Source organism: Pararge aegeria, chromosome 21 (assembly GCF_905163445.1).
Source record: "Pararge aegeria chromosome 21, ilParAegt1.1, whole genome shotgun sequence".
NCBI classification, from domain to species: Eukaryota; Metazoa; Arthropoda; class Insecta; order Lepidoptera; family Nymphalidae; genus Pararge; species Pararge aegeria.
In genome coordinates this window covers 10,623,754-10,640,944 of record NC_053200.1, presented here as the reverse complement: position 1 = coordinate 10,640,944, position 17,191 = coordinate 10,623,754, and the positions used below count along the sequence as shown (strand labels likewise).

General features: G+C 33.3%; 1 protein-coding gene across 23 annotated transcripts in view; it reads left to right on the top strand.

Annotated features, from left to right (window-relative positions):
• Positions 1-17,191, top strand: part of LOC120633048 (potassium/sodium hyperpolarization-activated cyclic nucleotide-gated channel 2) — a 284,675-nt gene that overhangs the window by 212,029 nt on the left and 55,455 nt on the right. For 3 of the 23 annotated variants that reach the window (XM_039903125.1, XM_039903124.1, XM_039903122.1), the window contains exon 2: positions 10,102-10,371. The exons of 16 other annotated variants lie outside the window; for them this stretch is intronic. In XM_039903125.1, coding sequence (XP_039759059.1) covers positions 10,362-10,371 — 10 coding nt within the window. In that variant the 5' untranslated portion in view covers positions 10,102-10,361. Of the gene's footprint in view, positions 1-3,937; positions 4,574-10,050; positions 10,372-16,388; positions 16,408-17,191 lie in introns of those variants that run through there. 4 more of the 23 variants (XM_039903120.1, XM_039903121.1, XM_039903123.1 and 1 more) reach the window with 4 other exon arrangements.

Sequence of the window (17,191 nt, the reverse complement as noted above, 5' to 3'; positions counted from 1 at the left end):
ACCCCAATCGATTTCTCGGCATCGTAGAAGAATGCTAAATCGCTAAGCGGCACGTCTTTAACGGAAGAGTGGTAACTAGCAACAGCCTTATCTCCCCATCAGATAAATATATAGCTGAGAACATTAATAATAACCGTACATCTATCTGTCGATAACTTTTCTATGGAGATTAAGCTGGCTACCGCCACCTCAAGGTTCTTTTTTTCCGATTGGTAAGGACTCTTGAAAATTACTGCTAGATTCTTCTCTAGTATCACTTTATATTAATATTTGTTTGTTCCGCTTCTGCTTCAATGACCTAGCTGTTTCGTTTATAAGAAATTTGTCTTGAACTTGAAACACCAGTTACTTTAACATGTTGTTTAGTAAATTCGTCACACACGTCACCTCGTTTGTCATGAATTGTAAAAGAAGTAGTTTGTTTGACGTCACTTAAGATAAATGGAATTTTAATTGAATTGTTCAAGTATCACCGATGTAACATATTAAATCATAGGAGTATCACTATATTATTGTTTTGATCTTATGGAAAGTACTTTATTTGGAAAATGTTAATTTATAAATGCTTTGTTATTTCTTTGCACTGACTAACAGTACGGCCATGTAGTTCATGCATTTAGTTATGATAGACGCAAAAAACATGAACCTACTTTATACACAAAAGGTATGAATCCGATATGCAGCTGATTTATCTACCCGCGCGAAATGTCTGACACAATATACTCGTATCTCAAATGTTTCCTATTTGTTTAATAATTACCCACGACTTTGGTCCTATAATTTCATGATAAATGTGTCTCGATCGAGTTTGATCTCAACGGAAGTAAGTGCATGTTCGATTTTATGACCTTATGTCGCTCGAAGCTATAATTTTGTATCTGTTAGGGAAATAGATAGTTATAAAAATAAAAGATAACAACTATATTTTATTCTAACTATATAATATACGTGCGAAATTGTTTAATATCGTCGCACATAAATATATTATGTTCCAGAGGACTGCCGGACATCTTAAATAAAGTCATGAATTAAAAACGAGGTAACAACGGCAAAACTGGGTATGAGATATCCATACTAGATATTTTCTTAAATTTACCTAAATAGCTATGTAATTTTAATAAATAACGACCAATTGTATTTACTGCCACATTTTTATCTAGATACTAAGCATTTTTAAAACCTTGTTTATTTACTACACAGCGCGATATATTTTTCTTCTTAGTCGTTACAGTATTGATAGACTGGTCGTGGTCATCGTCTAGGTGTTGTGACTCGCTTTACCATCGGTTGCCAATCTTCCCTAACATTAAAGCGCGATTTAAACCTTGACATAATCGCAAGGAAGAAAGTAAAACACAAGGTGGCCATATGGAAAGTCCCACTTTAAGGCTGCGTTTTTCGCTATCCCCAGCGATAAAACAAACTATCCACTTTCTCAAACAGACCAGTAGAAAATGTTATTTATTTTATTACTAAAGATAAAAATCAACATGAAAAAGAAAAAGATGTGCAACACAACAACAATACAACAATTTATCTCTAAAGTTAGTTAGCAATGTTTATGAATAAAAACTAGTCACATAGGCAGCAATTTTTTTTATACATTTGGTACAGGTACCGCGATACTTAAAAAATAAATGGTCACACTATAACAACAACTACCATCCTTTTTTCGCACAAAAAGTAATAATAACTGAAGATTATATTCACGTACCGATTTCATGATCTATTTATTATCTAATTAATGCTTATAATATTATTTACTTCGCATAGATACTTACTTTGAGCTATCCAATATATACCTAAGTATAAAAGATCAAGAGTTGATTTTGCCATTTGATTTGTCATGATTTGCAATAATTTAATAATAATAATAATAACATAACCTAACCTAACCTATAATAAAAAAAATATATTTTAATTTTAATGTTTAAATTCTGTAATTCCCTACTTAAACCTTCGAAATAGTTCATATTATATACATTGCTGTTTAATAAAAACCTGAGTGCGCTAAATAAGTACCAATATTTTTTTTTTTCTATGTCAGTTAATTTATAAGTCTTTCCCCGCAATTTCCCAGTGCCCCATAAACTTCAAGTGAATCCAATTACTCTTTTTAGCCAACTTAAACTGCTCCCGACCTGTAACAAACTTTGTTTGAGCAAAACATTAAAACTGTTTTGTTCAAATTTAACGGAGCGGTGCTCGAATTAATTGGGTCCTAAAGCAATAAATTAATTGGCTAATAATACTGTTTAAATTACTATTTTAGTTATTTCACTTGATCCCCAAGTTAAAATATTATGGATTCTAATAAATTATAGCACTTGATAAGATAACATAAGAACAAATGAAATTCGTAGATCATTTTTCTGAGACATTACAGACTCGCAAGCTACTGTACTGTACAGAACCCAAAAAATTAGTAAAGGCCTAAATAAAACGAAACGGCTTGGTCTTATGATGATCTCATTCATATATTTATAATTGATGTCTAATTTCATCGTTCTCTAAAATTGTCTCACCGTCAAAATGAGAAGGGTTTAGGTCGTAGTCCATCACCCTAGACAAGTGCGGATTGGTAGGCTGCACTCGCCCTCATATCATTATGGAGGATTCTCAGAGATGCGGGTTTCCTTCACTGTTTCCACCGGTTTCCATAATTAAAAAGAGAATTGAGAAAAGAGGAGTCAATCATCCTCAAGCCCGGGGTGGACCTTGGCTTGGTCGAGCATATTTCTACATCGGAGACGTTCGGAGTTGGAAGGAAGCTTCTCTAAACACCCGAAACCCTAAAACTCTCATGTCCCTACTACACAAAATTAGCATGTATTAAATATAGTGTTATACCAAGTTACGTACAAGTAAGAAAAGACCATGCTTATTCATTTGTGAATTGGCAATTAGCATCATCCCACCGGCTTCACATCTGGATCGCATTGCATTAAAAGCATTTGTGAACGCACTCGAGTAAGGCCGGAAATAAGTGATTATTTAAACCCGTTCTGTTTCAGAAAATTACTACTCATTGCAATGTTTAACGAAAAATATGCTATACGATATATAGCGCAAATGAAATTATTTAGCTGTGTCTTTTACTTATGGACAATTATTAAACGATTTTAAAGTTAGTTTTATTCTTTTAAGAAAACTGCACGAGTTACTTTTATTTCGTTCCTTTTACTCAATTAATGAGTTTATCGATTTTAATCATTTTTTTGTAAATATGTATTATCAACAATATTTTTTTTTAATTATGGACATTATTTATTTAAGGTTTTTGTCATTTAAATCTACAATCAATTTCCCGGGCTTCTGTAATTTGTCTCAAATTGATGTGTATAAAAGACTATATAATTCATTAATTAATATTCATTTCTTTTGAAAAATATTCTGATTAAATCATTTTAAGTTTTTTTCTATTGCGTATATTTTATTAAATTACATAGGAACACATTGACAAAAACTTATCTAATATAAAAAATACACTCTAGATTTATCTTTTAGTATTCTTAGATAAATAACTCTATCGCATCCTGAGCTAAAAAATATTCACTGACGGACTGAAATGCCTAACACCGCTAGCGTATCCGCATTTTGCCTCTATAAATACGAAATTGGAATTGTGTCGAAACGGGACAAGTATGCAGCACAATCCAATACTCAATCTATAAATTGCCTTAATGTGATGTAATCGAAGCCCCGAAAACCGCAATACATTTCACTGTGCAACTTCTATAAGGACACTTTAGATTTCCGTCAAATACAACAATTTAGTCAAATTAATAATTTCATTCGACGAATAATGAAAGAAAGAAAAAAACAATGACAAATATTTTAAACTTTTAATATTTACAAACAATTTACTGCAGGTATAAGAAATTCGATCGGTGCGAAGTTTAAAAAATGTAGGTAATATAAACTTAATTGGAAATCAATAATTACTAACCTATTGACAGAGGCTAAAGAAGTAAAATAAATCAAAATGTAAACAAATCATCAATAATGTCGTACTGTCGATCAAAGACTTAATAAAACAGTTTCAATAATAAAAAAAGTACTCGGAAGAATGTAACGACTTGATTAAATCCACATGAACAACGTTGACTCACGTAAACAAGGTACTGTTTGTAATTCATAATCAAGGAATAGAATTGATCGATTTACATTTCGTCAGTTATTGACTTAATTGGTGGTCGGAGAGGAAAAAGTATCAGTGCATGGTGCGTTGCGACCACAGGCAGCCGTTCGGCGGCCCCGGTGCAAGTATATGGTGTTAAAGCTCAGTGTGTATTAATTTCGGGGCACCGTAGTGTGGCTCAGCATTGAGCAGCGAGCTCAGTAGTTAGTACTCAGTCAATTGTATTGCGGTATGTGCGACGATCGGTCGCGCTCGCCTCTCCCGCCCGCCGCCGCTCGCGCCGATCTCACCACAACACAAAAATGACGTTGACACCAATCACAAGCTGACGGTCGCTTTACAGTTCAAAACTCAATATGTGCTGTGCAGGATTTACGAATTATCTGTTCCATAAACTAAGGAAGTACACATGTGGACTTGCCAGCCGCGAAAGTGAGTAAAATCCGATCGATCGATGTCAGCCATCATTCAATATCGTTCACTCGTTTGTTTGTGTTGCTATAATGCAGTTTTATTGTAAAATTGATCTCGTGTATTGCATCTATTTATAACTGAGAACCTTAGCGATATGGAAGTATACAAGTGGTCGGAGCTAATTTAGATCGTTAACAACAATATGAATGAGATTTATGCAATGTCCTGCGACAAGAGTGATTGTAAATGTACCTACCTACTGTCGGTGCACTTGCCTAACTCGACTTTCTAGAAATGACTCGTGTCATGTTGACTTTTTTATATTAATCATAGGTAGGTTTGTTATCAGTAACATTCCAAATTCAGGGAAGTCTACTTTTTTACTATTTCATTGGAAACACATCTCAAAAAATTAATTTGCGTTATGATGTTTATTGATACTCTTTATGTGCACACCACTACAAATTGAAGAAACAAAAGAAGAATAGAAAAACAAAGAATAAAGCAGAATACAAAAAGCAGCCTTATCGCTAAGATTGCGTACCTCAGGTTTAGGAAAACATGATAAATAGGAAAAATTATAGTAAATAATCTAGATCACCACTGCTATCTATCTAGACGTAATGACTATATATTTCTAGAAAAAAATCAAAGATAAAAAAGTACCAAATCTTATTATCGTGTCTATGGTATACAGGACCTCTTTAAATGAAATCAACAAGATACTAAAATTAAAATATAATGTATGAATATATTTTTAATTTAGTAAAGAGCTCTTCAAAGTCTAATTAGGATTTAAAATAACATAATTTTTACTCGACGGTATTCAGAAAAACTAGGTACTTTATATTCCGTAGTTGTAGCTACGTATTTTTACTTAATTAATTGTAGTTTTTTATACGGTCATTAAGTATTATCACTGTTGCAATATAAAGTAGTAGCAAAACGAAATATATCGTCGCGTTTATTAGTTTTTTATAAATCCCGTGGGAATCGTTAGCTTTCCTGGGATAAAAAATAGCCTGTGTTACTTGCTCTTTGTCCTTTCAACTAACGGTATGCCAAATATCGAGTTTATTGGTTGCTTAATTAAAGCATGAAGGAAGGACAAATAAACACTCTTTCGCATTTATATATTAGGTAGGATGGCTTAAAAATGATACATAGCTTTAATATCACATGTAATGATCTTACACAACACTGACACTTTATATTTAAGAGCTCATGGATAATACAGTTTACGAACTTGCGTAAGAAATCAAATTACTACCTATTTGATACTATCCAGTTTATCTATTCTGGGCTTATCCAAATAAATGACCGCACTGTGAGTTGAAGACTATAAACATATGTTATTCGCGCCAAATTTCAGGTACGTCGGTATCTTTAGTTAGCGAAAATGTTTCACCAGGCCATAAAAACAGATTGTACTAGCAACGAGGAGACAGTAACATATTTAATTCGCAGATTTTTTTCGAATTATTCTGCACTAGATATTGCCTAGGTATTCTTCTCAGTGTTTACGACGGTTATTTAAAAATCCCATGGGAGCCGTTAGTTAAGAAAGATTAAAATAACGAGCCTTCTCTTTCAACCGATCACAGAAGGTTTCAGGTCTGTTGTTGAGATATTTTTGCGATGGCCGCTACAACAGATTGTATTTTTTACATTTCTCTTATAGTAGGTAGTGTTGTCATAATTAAGTTTTTGTTATTTACCTAGTTACTTAAGGGATGATGGGGCTGGCATATCCGTGTTGAATAAAAGTATCAAATAAATAAAGATTAAAAGTAGTCTGTATTACTCTCCGTCTCTTCAAGTCAAGTCAATTTGTTGCTCAGTTAGGGCGTAAAGGAAGGACAAACAAACACGCTTTTAAATAATATTAATTATATTTTGAGTTGAAATCAAAATAACCCATTTTGATATCAACTCAATCAGGAAGATCAAAACTTTAAAGTACTTTTACCATGTACGAATCTAACAATAGAAAGCACAAAAATACTAAACACCCAATTATCTATTACTATGTGGTATATCATAGTATCTGATATCTTCTTCTTCAATCAATTCAAAAGTGAAGAGATCAATAGCAATATTTAGCAAGCTTGAAGGATCGATTGATTGAGTATCAAAGAATAGAATTGAGAACCTGCACCGAAAACCTTACCAAAAGGGCAGAAGAAACAGCAGACGTCTTAGCAGTTGGTACCAGGGCTAAAACCAACATAAATTAAAAGTAGTCTTGCTAGAAAACTTGATAAGATACAAAGACCGGTTTTATATTTTTATAAGGTCATTAAATTTCTCATATGACAGTTATAAGAAATGTAACTCCACAAGGGCAATGTCATGTACCCAACTAATCTTTTCATCTGCATCCGTACCTCCAAGTTTTTGTGTTCTACATAGTATCTATTTTTTTTTAAGTTTATAGTTTTAGCTAACGATTTCATATGAATTTATCAGTACGTTGAATACAAGGGTTTATGGCCACAAAACTTTTCTGGTTCTAAAAACGCGATACTCTGAGTCTTACTTGAATATAAATTTCCTGCGACGAACAATATATTATATCAGTTCATGTGTTTACCACCCACCATGTTCCTTACTACGGTGTTTTCAAAACACTACATCTTATTTTTACCCGTCATGCGCAGTGTTCCGAGTACTTCTAAATCAACACGACCTACACCTACCTTATGATGATTTAGCAGTCAAAAATGTTTTTTCGGTAAAAGATCGTATGTAGGTATTTGTGTTGCTTGAGTTTTAATATGTAAGGTATGTTACTACTTTTCCTAAAACTTACTGAAAACGTTTCGGTTTTATGCATTATTCATATATATTAGTCGGGTCAGAGTTTGAGACCTGTTTTACTTTTAAGGACTGGCGCGCATCAAATGTTCTCAAAGGTCCCAGAATGATCAGCGAAATGGAAGATTCCCTTTTTGCATCCAGCTACAAAAGGGTACCCGCCCTATGTCTTTTAGATCTCGTATTATCAAAAAATGTACTAAAGCCACTAGCACATACAATTATTTTTAGTAAAACTGATGCAGCAAGACATCGGCTATAGTCTACACAGCTCATAAAACAAAAGTTTGAAACAAAATGAACCGTGGCCAACGACGTGAAGCCTTAAAGTCTCTTAAATACTAACTCCAGCCTAAAAGAGAATTGATATTATTGTTACATAATGTTTATAGAAAACCTAATACCTTACTTACAGTCTTGTATTCACTACGAAAACTTGTATTAAATGGTTCAGTAGGATAAAGGCCTTACAAAGAATGCGGACGTTGAGACCAGGTTGCATCAATAAATATTTTATTATAGAATGAAAGCGTGCCAGGTTAACTTTTAATCATCTGCTAGGTAACTTAAACTGGCGCATTTTGAGAGGTCATGGTAAAGTTTGAGAGTGCTGTTTATCCCTCAATATAACCTCCACTTCCGCATCTGTCTATTTAAAACACATAAAATTAAACTAATACCAATTTCATGCGATTTCAATTTTTATGTTCAATTGGACAAATAAAGCGTGTTGACCTTGACACAGCGGCCAAACATTATCCTTTTGTCTCAATTGCCCAGTAATTGTCGGGGACGACTTCAGTTCTATTCTCAGATATAATTTGCAGTGGCCGCAGTAACTGTCAAATTGCACCTTAACTGTGTCTCACAATAATAAAATTACACCTCCACTCTTGTATGATTGGCTAACCTGTATGTAATAATAGAAATAATAAAAAATTTAAAACGAAAAATAATCGAACCAAACTTACTTCTGCTTAGCCTCCTCATCACCTCACACATCTCTTAATTAGGAAAGACAGGCTTTCAAATTTATCGCTCCACGCTGTTCCAATGTAAGCGAGGGTTGGCGAGCTTTTAACTATATTCATCACAGACAATAACCGGGATGGATGGCTAACTCCGGACATGACGTCATTATTTGGCAGAAGCGGAGATTCAGAAAGATTTAGAAGATATTCGGGATATCTTCAACATTTTGACTAGCTTTTTATAAGTAGTTTTATTTATGACTTATTTGAACAAATTGTTGTTACTGTCGAAGAACCAATCTCAAGTAACAAAAAGTATTTGACAATAACTGGCAACTAAGTCTATGTCGCTGGATCGCCTCGCGTTTATATGTAAACTAACAGCTTTCTCGTTTAGATGAAGTTTAATGGTTTTTGAAATACCTGCATTATACTGAAACGCAGTTAGGTGACATTAAGAATAAAGCTTTCTTAACTTTGACATCATCGAACATATATTTCATCGTCATTATCACAATCACTCTAACCAATTGACGTCCACTGCTGGACATAGGTCTTTTGTAGGAAGTTCCAAAATCCATAGCCCTGGCCCTCGTTTCCAGCGCTTCCTAACGACTCTTTTGATGTCGTCTGTCCACCTCGTTGGGGGACCGACCAACGCTGCGATTTCCTGTGCGAGGTCACCATTCCAGCATCTTGGGGCCACAATCAATATATATTATTTACTAATACTATTTCTTAACCTTGACGCTAATTTTAAAAAGGGCATATTGGTCTCATCCGATGCCAAAGTAATTTCTTTTTATTATTCTCATCGAACTACTAAACAAAATTCATCGGATTATTCTCAAATCTAGTTTGCATAATTCTCAGATAAAATTTGCACTCGCTTCCAGATTGAATCACCTGATAACGATGTTACCTCATGTTCTATAATGCATATTTTCATATTTCTGTGAACATTTTTATATTCATACTAGACTACTGCCTGACTTCGGCACTATAGTTTAAGTTTAAATATATGGGCGTGCATCACTAAACCATTTACGTTGATTTTTAAAGCAATGATAAATCATGGGATGGGATTTAATACTAAGTGAATTTCGCAACAATCTATGACGATCTCCCTCGCGCCGTAGTTACTGCTAGAGTAAGAGTGAGGTCTCAGAAGTCCTGGTCCTGGTTTCTATCCACGACAGGAGGCATTTGGAAATTTATAATTTCTGATTTTTATCTGATCTAATCTGGTATTACAGATGCAAAGCGATTAAGCGCTTATACGATGCCAGGTAAAAACCAATTAGGGGTATGTGTTAAATGTAATTGCCATACCCCTAACATCTTAGTTTGCCTCATAACGTACCATCAGATGGGATTCCATAAAATGGCTAACCCGTAATGGTAAAACTGTCTCGATAATCTACTTTAATTTTTTTACTAATTTTTATTTACTTTTATTAATTTAATACTTCATACTTGAATGTTCTTAGCCACTTTTATATCGAAATACAAAATACGTCATTTCTCGAAATAAATATATTTCAAATAATCTCTCAAACGTATATAAATAAATTAATAAACAGTGTAATACTGTTTACGCTGTTTTACATTAACCTAACGCCAGATTTAATCGTTGACCAATCATTACTCTGCTATACTTAGAGCGATAACGTCATATCAATTAAAGAAATAATTGCATACTTGTGCTTATAAATCACAAAATAACTTTCTTAAGTTCAGTTTATTCCTTCGTTTCAGCCAAATTAAAAGCCAAAATAGTAATTTTAGTCACAACATAGTCATTTGAATCTTAGAAAATCAAAAATAAAATAAGTGTTAATATAAGAAGATCTGCAAACTAATATTTTATGTGTTTATGTTTGTTTTTTGTGTTGTCATTGGTTTTTGTGATGTCGGGACTGCATGTCTACCCATGAAACATAACCTCAGATCTGTAAATACAATTAATCACCACGGCTTCATTTAAAGGAAAATCTAGATTAAGGAAAACACCAAAAATGCCGAAAGGTAAGTGACAAAACATGGGATGTTAATAATAAGACTTAATATGAAACTAACTTGGATAAGTAATATTTGTATTGATGTAACTCTATACTACTTATGAAGGTTTCTGGAAACTTTATTATATAGCTTTGACCGATGATAGTTTTTAGTTGTTATCCATCAGTGTTAAAATGAAATGAAATGGTTATACATTATACCACTTAAAATACAACTACCTCTATGCCAAAAATCAGTTCGATTAGTTGCTTAGTAAGAGCATGATGAAAGAACAAGCAAACAATCAACAGGCCATAAAAACGTAGCCATTAACATGTTCAATCGCTTATAAAAGTATTCACCAATGGGATTAAACAGATTCATTTAACTATTCCGAATCATTTGAATAATCAAGAATTTTAAAATTAGTTTAGTTCGGAGATAATATTATGATTCCCATGATAATTATAAAAATCTATACGTATCAAAACAAAGTGAAGAGTGAAGTACTCTTCACTCGGTTCACCTAAATACTTATATAAAAATCTTCATAACGAATTCTTAACAAAACAAAATAATAGGATGTGTACAGTAATATTTTTAATGACCACATATCATATAACTAATTTTGAAGAAAAATACTTCAAAGCTTCTCAATATCTCAGAGGGGAACGGTCAATCGCTAAAGTCGTTGGCATCAGAGCTAAGAGACTGAAGGATGCTGTAGAATACCCTGACGATGTCACTAAAGCGCCAACAGCCAAGGAACCTAAAGCCAAGAAGTGAAAACTCCAATAAAGTTGCCTAAAAAGTTAAAGTTACTTAGGTAAAATAAAATATACACTTTGATACAAAATATCTATCGAAATGCAACAATAAGCAAGATTTATTTGAGGAAAAAACAATAGATTTAATTTTGTTTAGTTTATTTTTACATAACCTCATAACTGTACTGTGTGCAATATTGTCACGCGTATGGTTTCTGATCGATTCGACTGACTTCGAAATTCACAAGAAATCCTAGAAAAATGTTCAAGGCGATAACATTGGAATTTAAATTCCTTTGCCAGGCGCGTTGTATTTCAGCTGTACCGTAAGAAAACCGCAGCCGTTTACTATCGATTACCTGTGTGATATAGTAAATTTGTTTGTTGTTGTGTAAGTAAACTATAACTTAGTACCTACCCAAGTGATAAAATAATGCAAACATGCTAGGACTTAGACCTTAAAATTTCAATCTCTATATGCCATACTGATGAGTGAGGGGTAATTTGTACCAATGAGACGAAAGCGGCACCTACTTGGAATGGACATATTGATCACAATTTTTTTGATGATAGGAATCCAAAAAAAAATCGTACTGTTATATTTACTGTGGGATATTTTATAGTAAGGAAATTGTAAAGGAAAATTTAATTGATTCCCAAAAAACTTACTTAGAAACATTTTTAAGTTAACACGACTCACGTGGCTGCTCTCATGATGTCATCGCGAATAAACCGCATAGCCCACCGTCGATTTCAAGGCTGTAAAATAATGCATTGTGCTATTTGCGATATAAATCGCCCTAAATGGCACTTTGGCATTTTAGACACAAACAAGGAAAACAATTTATACATCCCCCGAGTTCTATTTGGGCTGTTCTTTCGCTGAATAGCTCAACTCGCCTCTGCGCGGCGCGGCGTTTAATTAAAGTACCTCGATTCACCCGAAATTAATATCTGGTTCGGAACATCTGATACTTTGAATAAAATAGGATAGCTCCAGGAGCTTTCATCTAAAGCGACCTTGGGAAACATCTTGGCTCAGATGTTTTTGTATCGGATTGCTAAAGGAACTCTAAGTTACAGAAAGGGTTTTAAAAGGCTACACGTTAATATACCTTTTCATAGTAATATAACAATCATTAAAATGAAAATCGTTACATAAAATTGATTTTCTTGACTTTCCCAAATGAAGATCAGAGATGTACCCAGCTGGGCTACTCCTTTGTAACGAATATTGGAAAGCCGAATTTTTGGTATCTATTACCACGTGAAGATAATATTATATTCATAATGATGCAATGATCATTAATATGAAAATCGTTACATAAAATTGATGTCCTTAAATTTTTCAATTATAAATCCGAGATGTAACTAATTGAGTCACTTTTTTTTTTCAACGAGTTTTTGGTAACCAGATTTTTGATCTATATGAAAGCAAACACGTGACGATATTATAACTTGAGAAGATACTGCTTTATGTCCTAGTTTTACATTTATGTAAAAGTTATTCTCAGAACTATCTGATCAGTCATCAGGTTCTTTCGAGAAGAAAATGGATAAATTGAAATATGAAACCATACCTAGTACCGCAAAACAAGATCAAGCGCAACGTATAATATAAACAAACGAATCGATAGTACTGCTTGAAGACAGATGTCTGAACGGTTTTGCTATTAAACCAGTATGATGTCCTACAACGTCGGTTGATTGGAGATCTCCAGTTACACTGTTGACGCCACTTGAATCAATGAAGTGCCATTGGCTCATTGTTTAATCGTCTGTTTTATCAGCTGTAATGGGCATACTCATGATGCCTACACATGCGACGTATACAGTAGCATGTTCCATTGCCGCTAATGGCACTGCAATATCAAAGTGGCCGAGGGATTTTCAATTTGGAATCGTTACACTCGTATCTTGTGAGAGTTCAAATGAGTTCTGGGAATTTCCTCGTGTTGATGCAATAGTATTACAGGATACAATATCATATGTTACGAGCACACTAAGTACATAATATTATATAATATCTTCCGTTGGCATTAATTTTTATTTTATATTCTTTTTTATACCCAGAATAGAACAAAGAGAGTTCTCATACATATCTGAACAAAGAATAGTTTAAAAGTGACAGTAAAAACGCTATGAAACTTAATAAATTCTAAGCTTGTTGTTTCTAAGAAAATTATTAATCGAGTTGGGAGACCACTTCCAGCCTTTCTGAAATTTGGTACTCCTAAATTTCTTTGATTCATATTTTACGCTACAGCTTGAAATCTTTCCTTCATTTAACGATTCCATCGAATGGTCTATATTAATGAAATACCTTGCAAGAAAATTTTAAGTTTAACAGTTAAAACATCGACACTAAACTTAAAAATTAAGAAATTTCACAATATGCGTACGTAGTGCCTTAGAATACTTGAATACCGTTTTATAGGCTACAATGAGGCCTTCTAGGATGTGTTCATACTTTTGCCAGCAATGGGATTATAATAGCCTGCAGCATTAGTGCAACTCAATTCACACTCATTTGCTTATCTTAGAAAAGTGCCGGAACAATGACAATGTTACAGAATCCACCGAGCAGGTCGCACTAAACACTATAAACAGGAAACGTTTATATTAAGCACCACTGTGCAATCGCATACATTGGAAAGAACAATAACCATTTGCCTTGATTGCTGCGCCTCGGGCACTCGCCATTGTGTGCTGAATGCCCACATCTCTATTGATTACGGTCTACGTACTGACCCGCGCATTGTCAGGCTAAAAACGAATTCAATTTCGTTATTGCTTTCGCGGGTCTTAGGCTATTTTTAGCCCTTGAAATGTAATAAAGTTACGCTTGTAAAATTTAAATAGGAAACGAGTGCAACCGTAATAATTATTAGGTGGCGTATTGAACAGTTTCCATACTTGAGACAAACTAACTGCTCACCTTGAGGCGGCGGTTGAGTCAAGGCACATCAACTTAGACAGAGTTGGTTATACTTACCTTTCTTTATATTATGAACTGTCATGGGAAGGAGCTTCTACTTGAGACAAACTTTGAGGCAAAGGTTCGAGTCAAGTTGCACCTGAACTAAGATGGGGTTGGTTATACTTACCTTTCTCAATTTTAACTATGAGCTGTCATGGGAAGCAATTTCTACTTAAGACCAACTAACTCCTTGCCTTGAATCGGAGTTCGTGGAAATTTCTCTTTCACTTCAACTAAGACAGAGGTTGTTATACTTATTACTAACCTTTCTTTATGCTTACTATGGGTTGTTATGGGAAGGAGTTTCTATTTTGCTTCTAATCAAAGTGAAGCGATTAGATATCCGTGCGAAACTAATTTCCTAGTTCATTAGTGCTCGTTAACCTATTGGTTGTCGCTATATCTGTCGCCAGTGGAATGAGCTACCACATTAAATCCCGTATTTGCAGACATTACTATGTAGTCACACAGTATGCCCGAATGATCTCTATAGGTTCTATTATTCCAATAATAGATATCTCAGTTCTACATTATATTTTTTATAAAATTCAATAAGTCTATACTGTTAATATATTGAATGTAATGCATACTTTATTTAAATTTTTAGTCTGAGAAAGAGTTTAATATAGATAGTTATTTAAACTCTGAACTTTTTTCAAACCCCCAGGTGAGTCTCAGACTTCACTTACATCTTAATTTAAACAACAACTTTGGCTTTGGCTTAGTACAAGTACTGTCATTTTCATACTAATTCATTTCTATTCAAATTGCTTTTTAACAATGAAATAATAAAACATACGAGAACATAATTTTTTATTTTCCTGAAATTATTTAAGATAAGATAGGTACATAATATTATCGCCAATGAACATAAAGTATTTATTTTATGGCAATTTATGATGAGTATTCTCACGACAATTGATTTTTTTACGACTGTAGAAGCTGTCCGTAGAATAGAAGTGTAATAAAATGTTTTAGTGGTTGCACTTGACTCTTGAGACATGACAAAGTTGTTTTAGTATTCAAGAGCGTAACTAATTAGGGTCCAATTAGTGTTAGTATTAGTACATTAGTGCCCGCTTAACTTTAAAAATTATGTAAGGGACTACCAACTTACTCTCAGACAAACTAAGTATATCAAGAACTGAGCAAGACTGTCCTTGACTTTCCACGTTGCCTTTTCATCGTCATTTATCCGTATTTTGAGATACTATTTAGAATGTGTTTAAGTTTAGTATGAGTGCGTAATTTCAAATAGAATTACAAAATAACTGCTGAATATTACAAAGGACATTGCCCATTTTATAAGGAGCTACGGACCCCTAATCACATTATGTTATGTCACGGTGGTTTTAATTTTATTACGTAGAAAACAATTATCTTTCAAAATTCTGCAAACTATTTTGATATATTCATCCAGGATTAAGAGAAATCTTTGTTTAAGTTGCTGAAATTGAGGTTATATCTTATTATTATCTATGATGTAAACAAAAACAACTTGCCGCAACCAGCCGAATTTTTATATATGGTGTTGCTATACACTCGATTTTTGAAGTCGTTTTTATTATTAAATAATATCGTAATTAGTAATCATTATTGCATTTTTTTTAAGGAAATATGATATTTGAATCATTGTAGCTTTCTTAGATTAGAAAAAGGTTAGTTTAGGACGTAATTATTCAAGCAATTTTCGATTTCACGTTCACGTCAAAAAGTATCGTAATTTTTGAATCGATTTCTAATAAATAAATTGAAATACAGCTCCGATATCTGGCAACATTTAGGTTCTATTTTGTAGGTGTGCAAATGTGCAAAATAATTTAGTCAATAAATCAATTATTTATTGAGTTTTAACGGTAGGGTAAAAGTAATGTTGATAAAACACAAATAACCGTAAAGAAATCAGCCATTTTTTTAGATTAAATATACATGTGACACGCCGCCAAATCCTGGGCCTGTCCTTTGTATTTAAAAATGCCATTAATTATTTTTTTTTTTTTTTAGTCAGTGTCACACAGGGTGATATAATGAATCTAATGATACCTCATAAATTCAAATCTTTTCAGGTAATTAGAAGCTACAGTGAAACAAAGTAATTTATATACATACATAAAATATGAACTCTTTAAACATTATATTCCATTTCTTTGCGCAGTCGTGTAAAACAGCTGATGAAATTAAATACCTATTTGAATATTTTTTATGCAAGTGCGAATGACCGGAACAGGACACCTCTGCAGCACCATGTATCTTGTATTTACCGAAGGTTTTCATAAGCACCGATTTTTGTAAAGAACAAAAAAAGTCACTGTGTAGGTAAGACCTACAAACCTTCATACCCGAATGTTACTTCTGGGGTCGCTTTAAACTTCTTCGGGCATTTATCTAACTTAAATAACATAGTTGATGCTCTCTTTATACCGCAAATTCATACTTTTAGAGTGAAACTTTCTACCTTTGGGACATTTGGAGAAGGATTAGGGACTAAAATTACAAAAATTCTAGCGAGTTAGCCTTTAGATGTTTTAATATTAAAATATGCATAATATATAATAATATTCAAAAACCATACTCATATATATTTAACTTATTATGAAGTAGATATTTTGAATGAAAATTGATATAAAAAAACATCGCAAAATGGTTAACGTTTTGTTACAAAATTGCATTCCTCAGCATCAATAGCATAGATATTCAAGTCGGTTGAAAAACAAAATGTCTGCCTATTGAAATCAGATGTCTAAATGTCAGCGGTGACAAATGTCCGGCATCCGCTTACTTTCATTTGTCTTGAACGTCACACAGTCTATTGCTAACAAGTGGTAACTTTCACATGTAACATGACTTGTATGTAAGGCTGAGATCTATAAAACGAACCTAGACTTTGCTTAGACTTTGCTTAGATAAAACTTGGCAAAGCTTAAGTTTAGCGTTATCTTTGATTTGGCGCTAAAAATACTTACAGAGTTTAAATACTGTTTGTCCGCTTAAAAGTTTAAATGTCTTGGAACTTGTTGTTAATATTACTAATTAGTTTCTTTTGTTTTTGCATAGTATTCTATGAGTTTCGGATGACAGAATCAAATAAACAAATAACAAA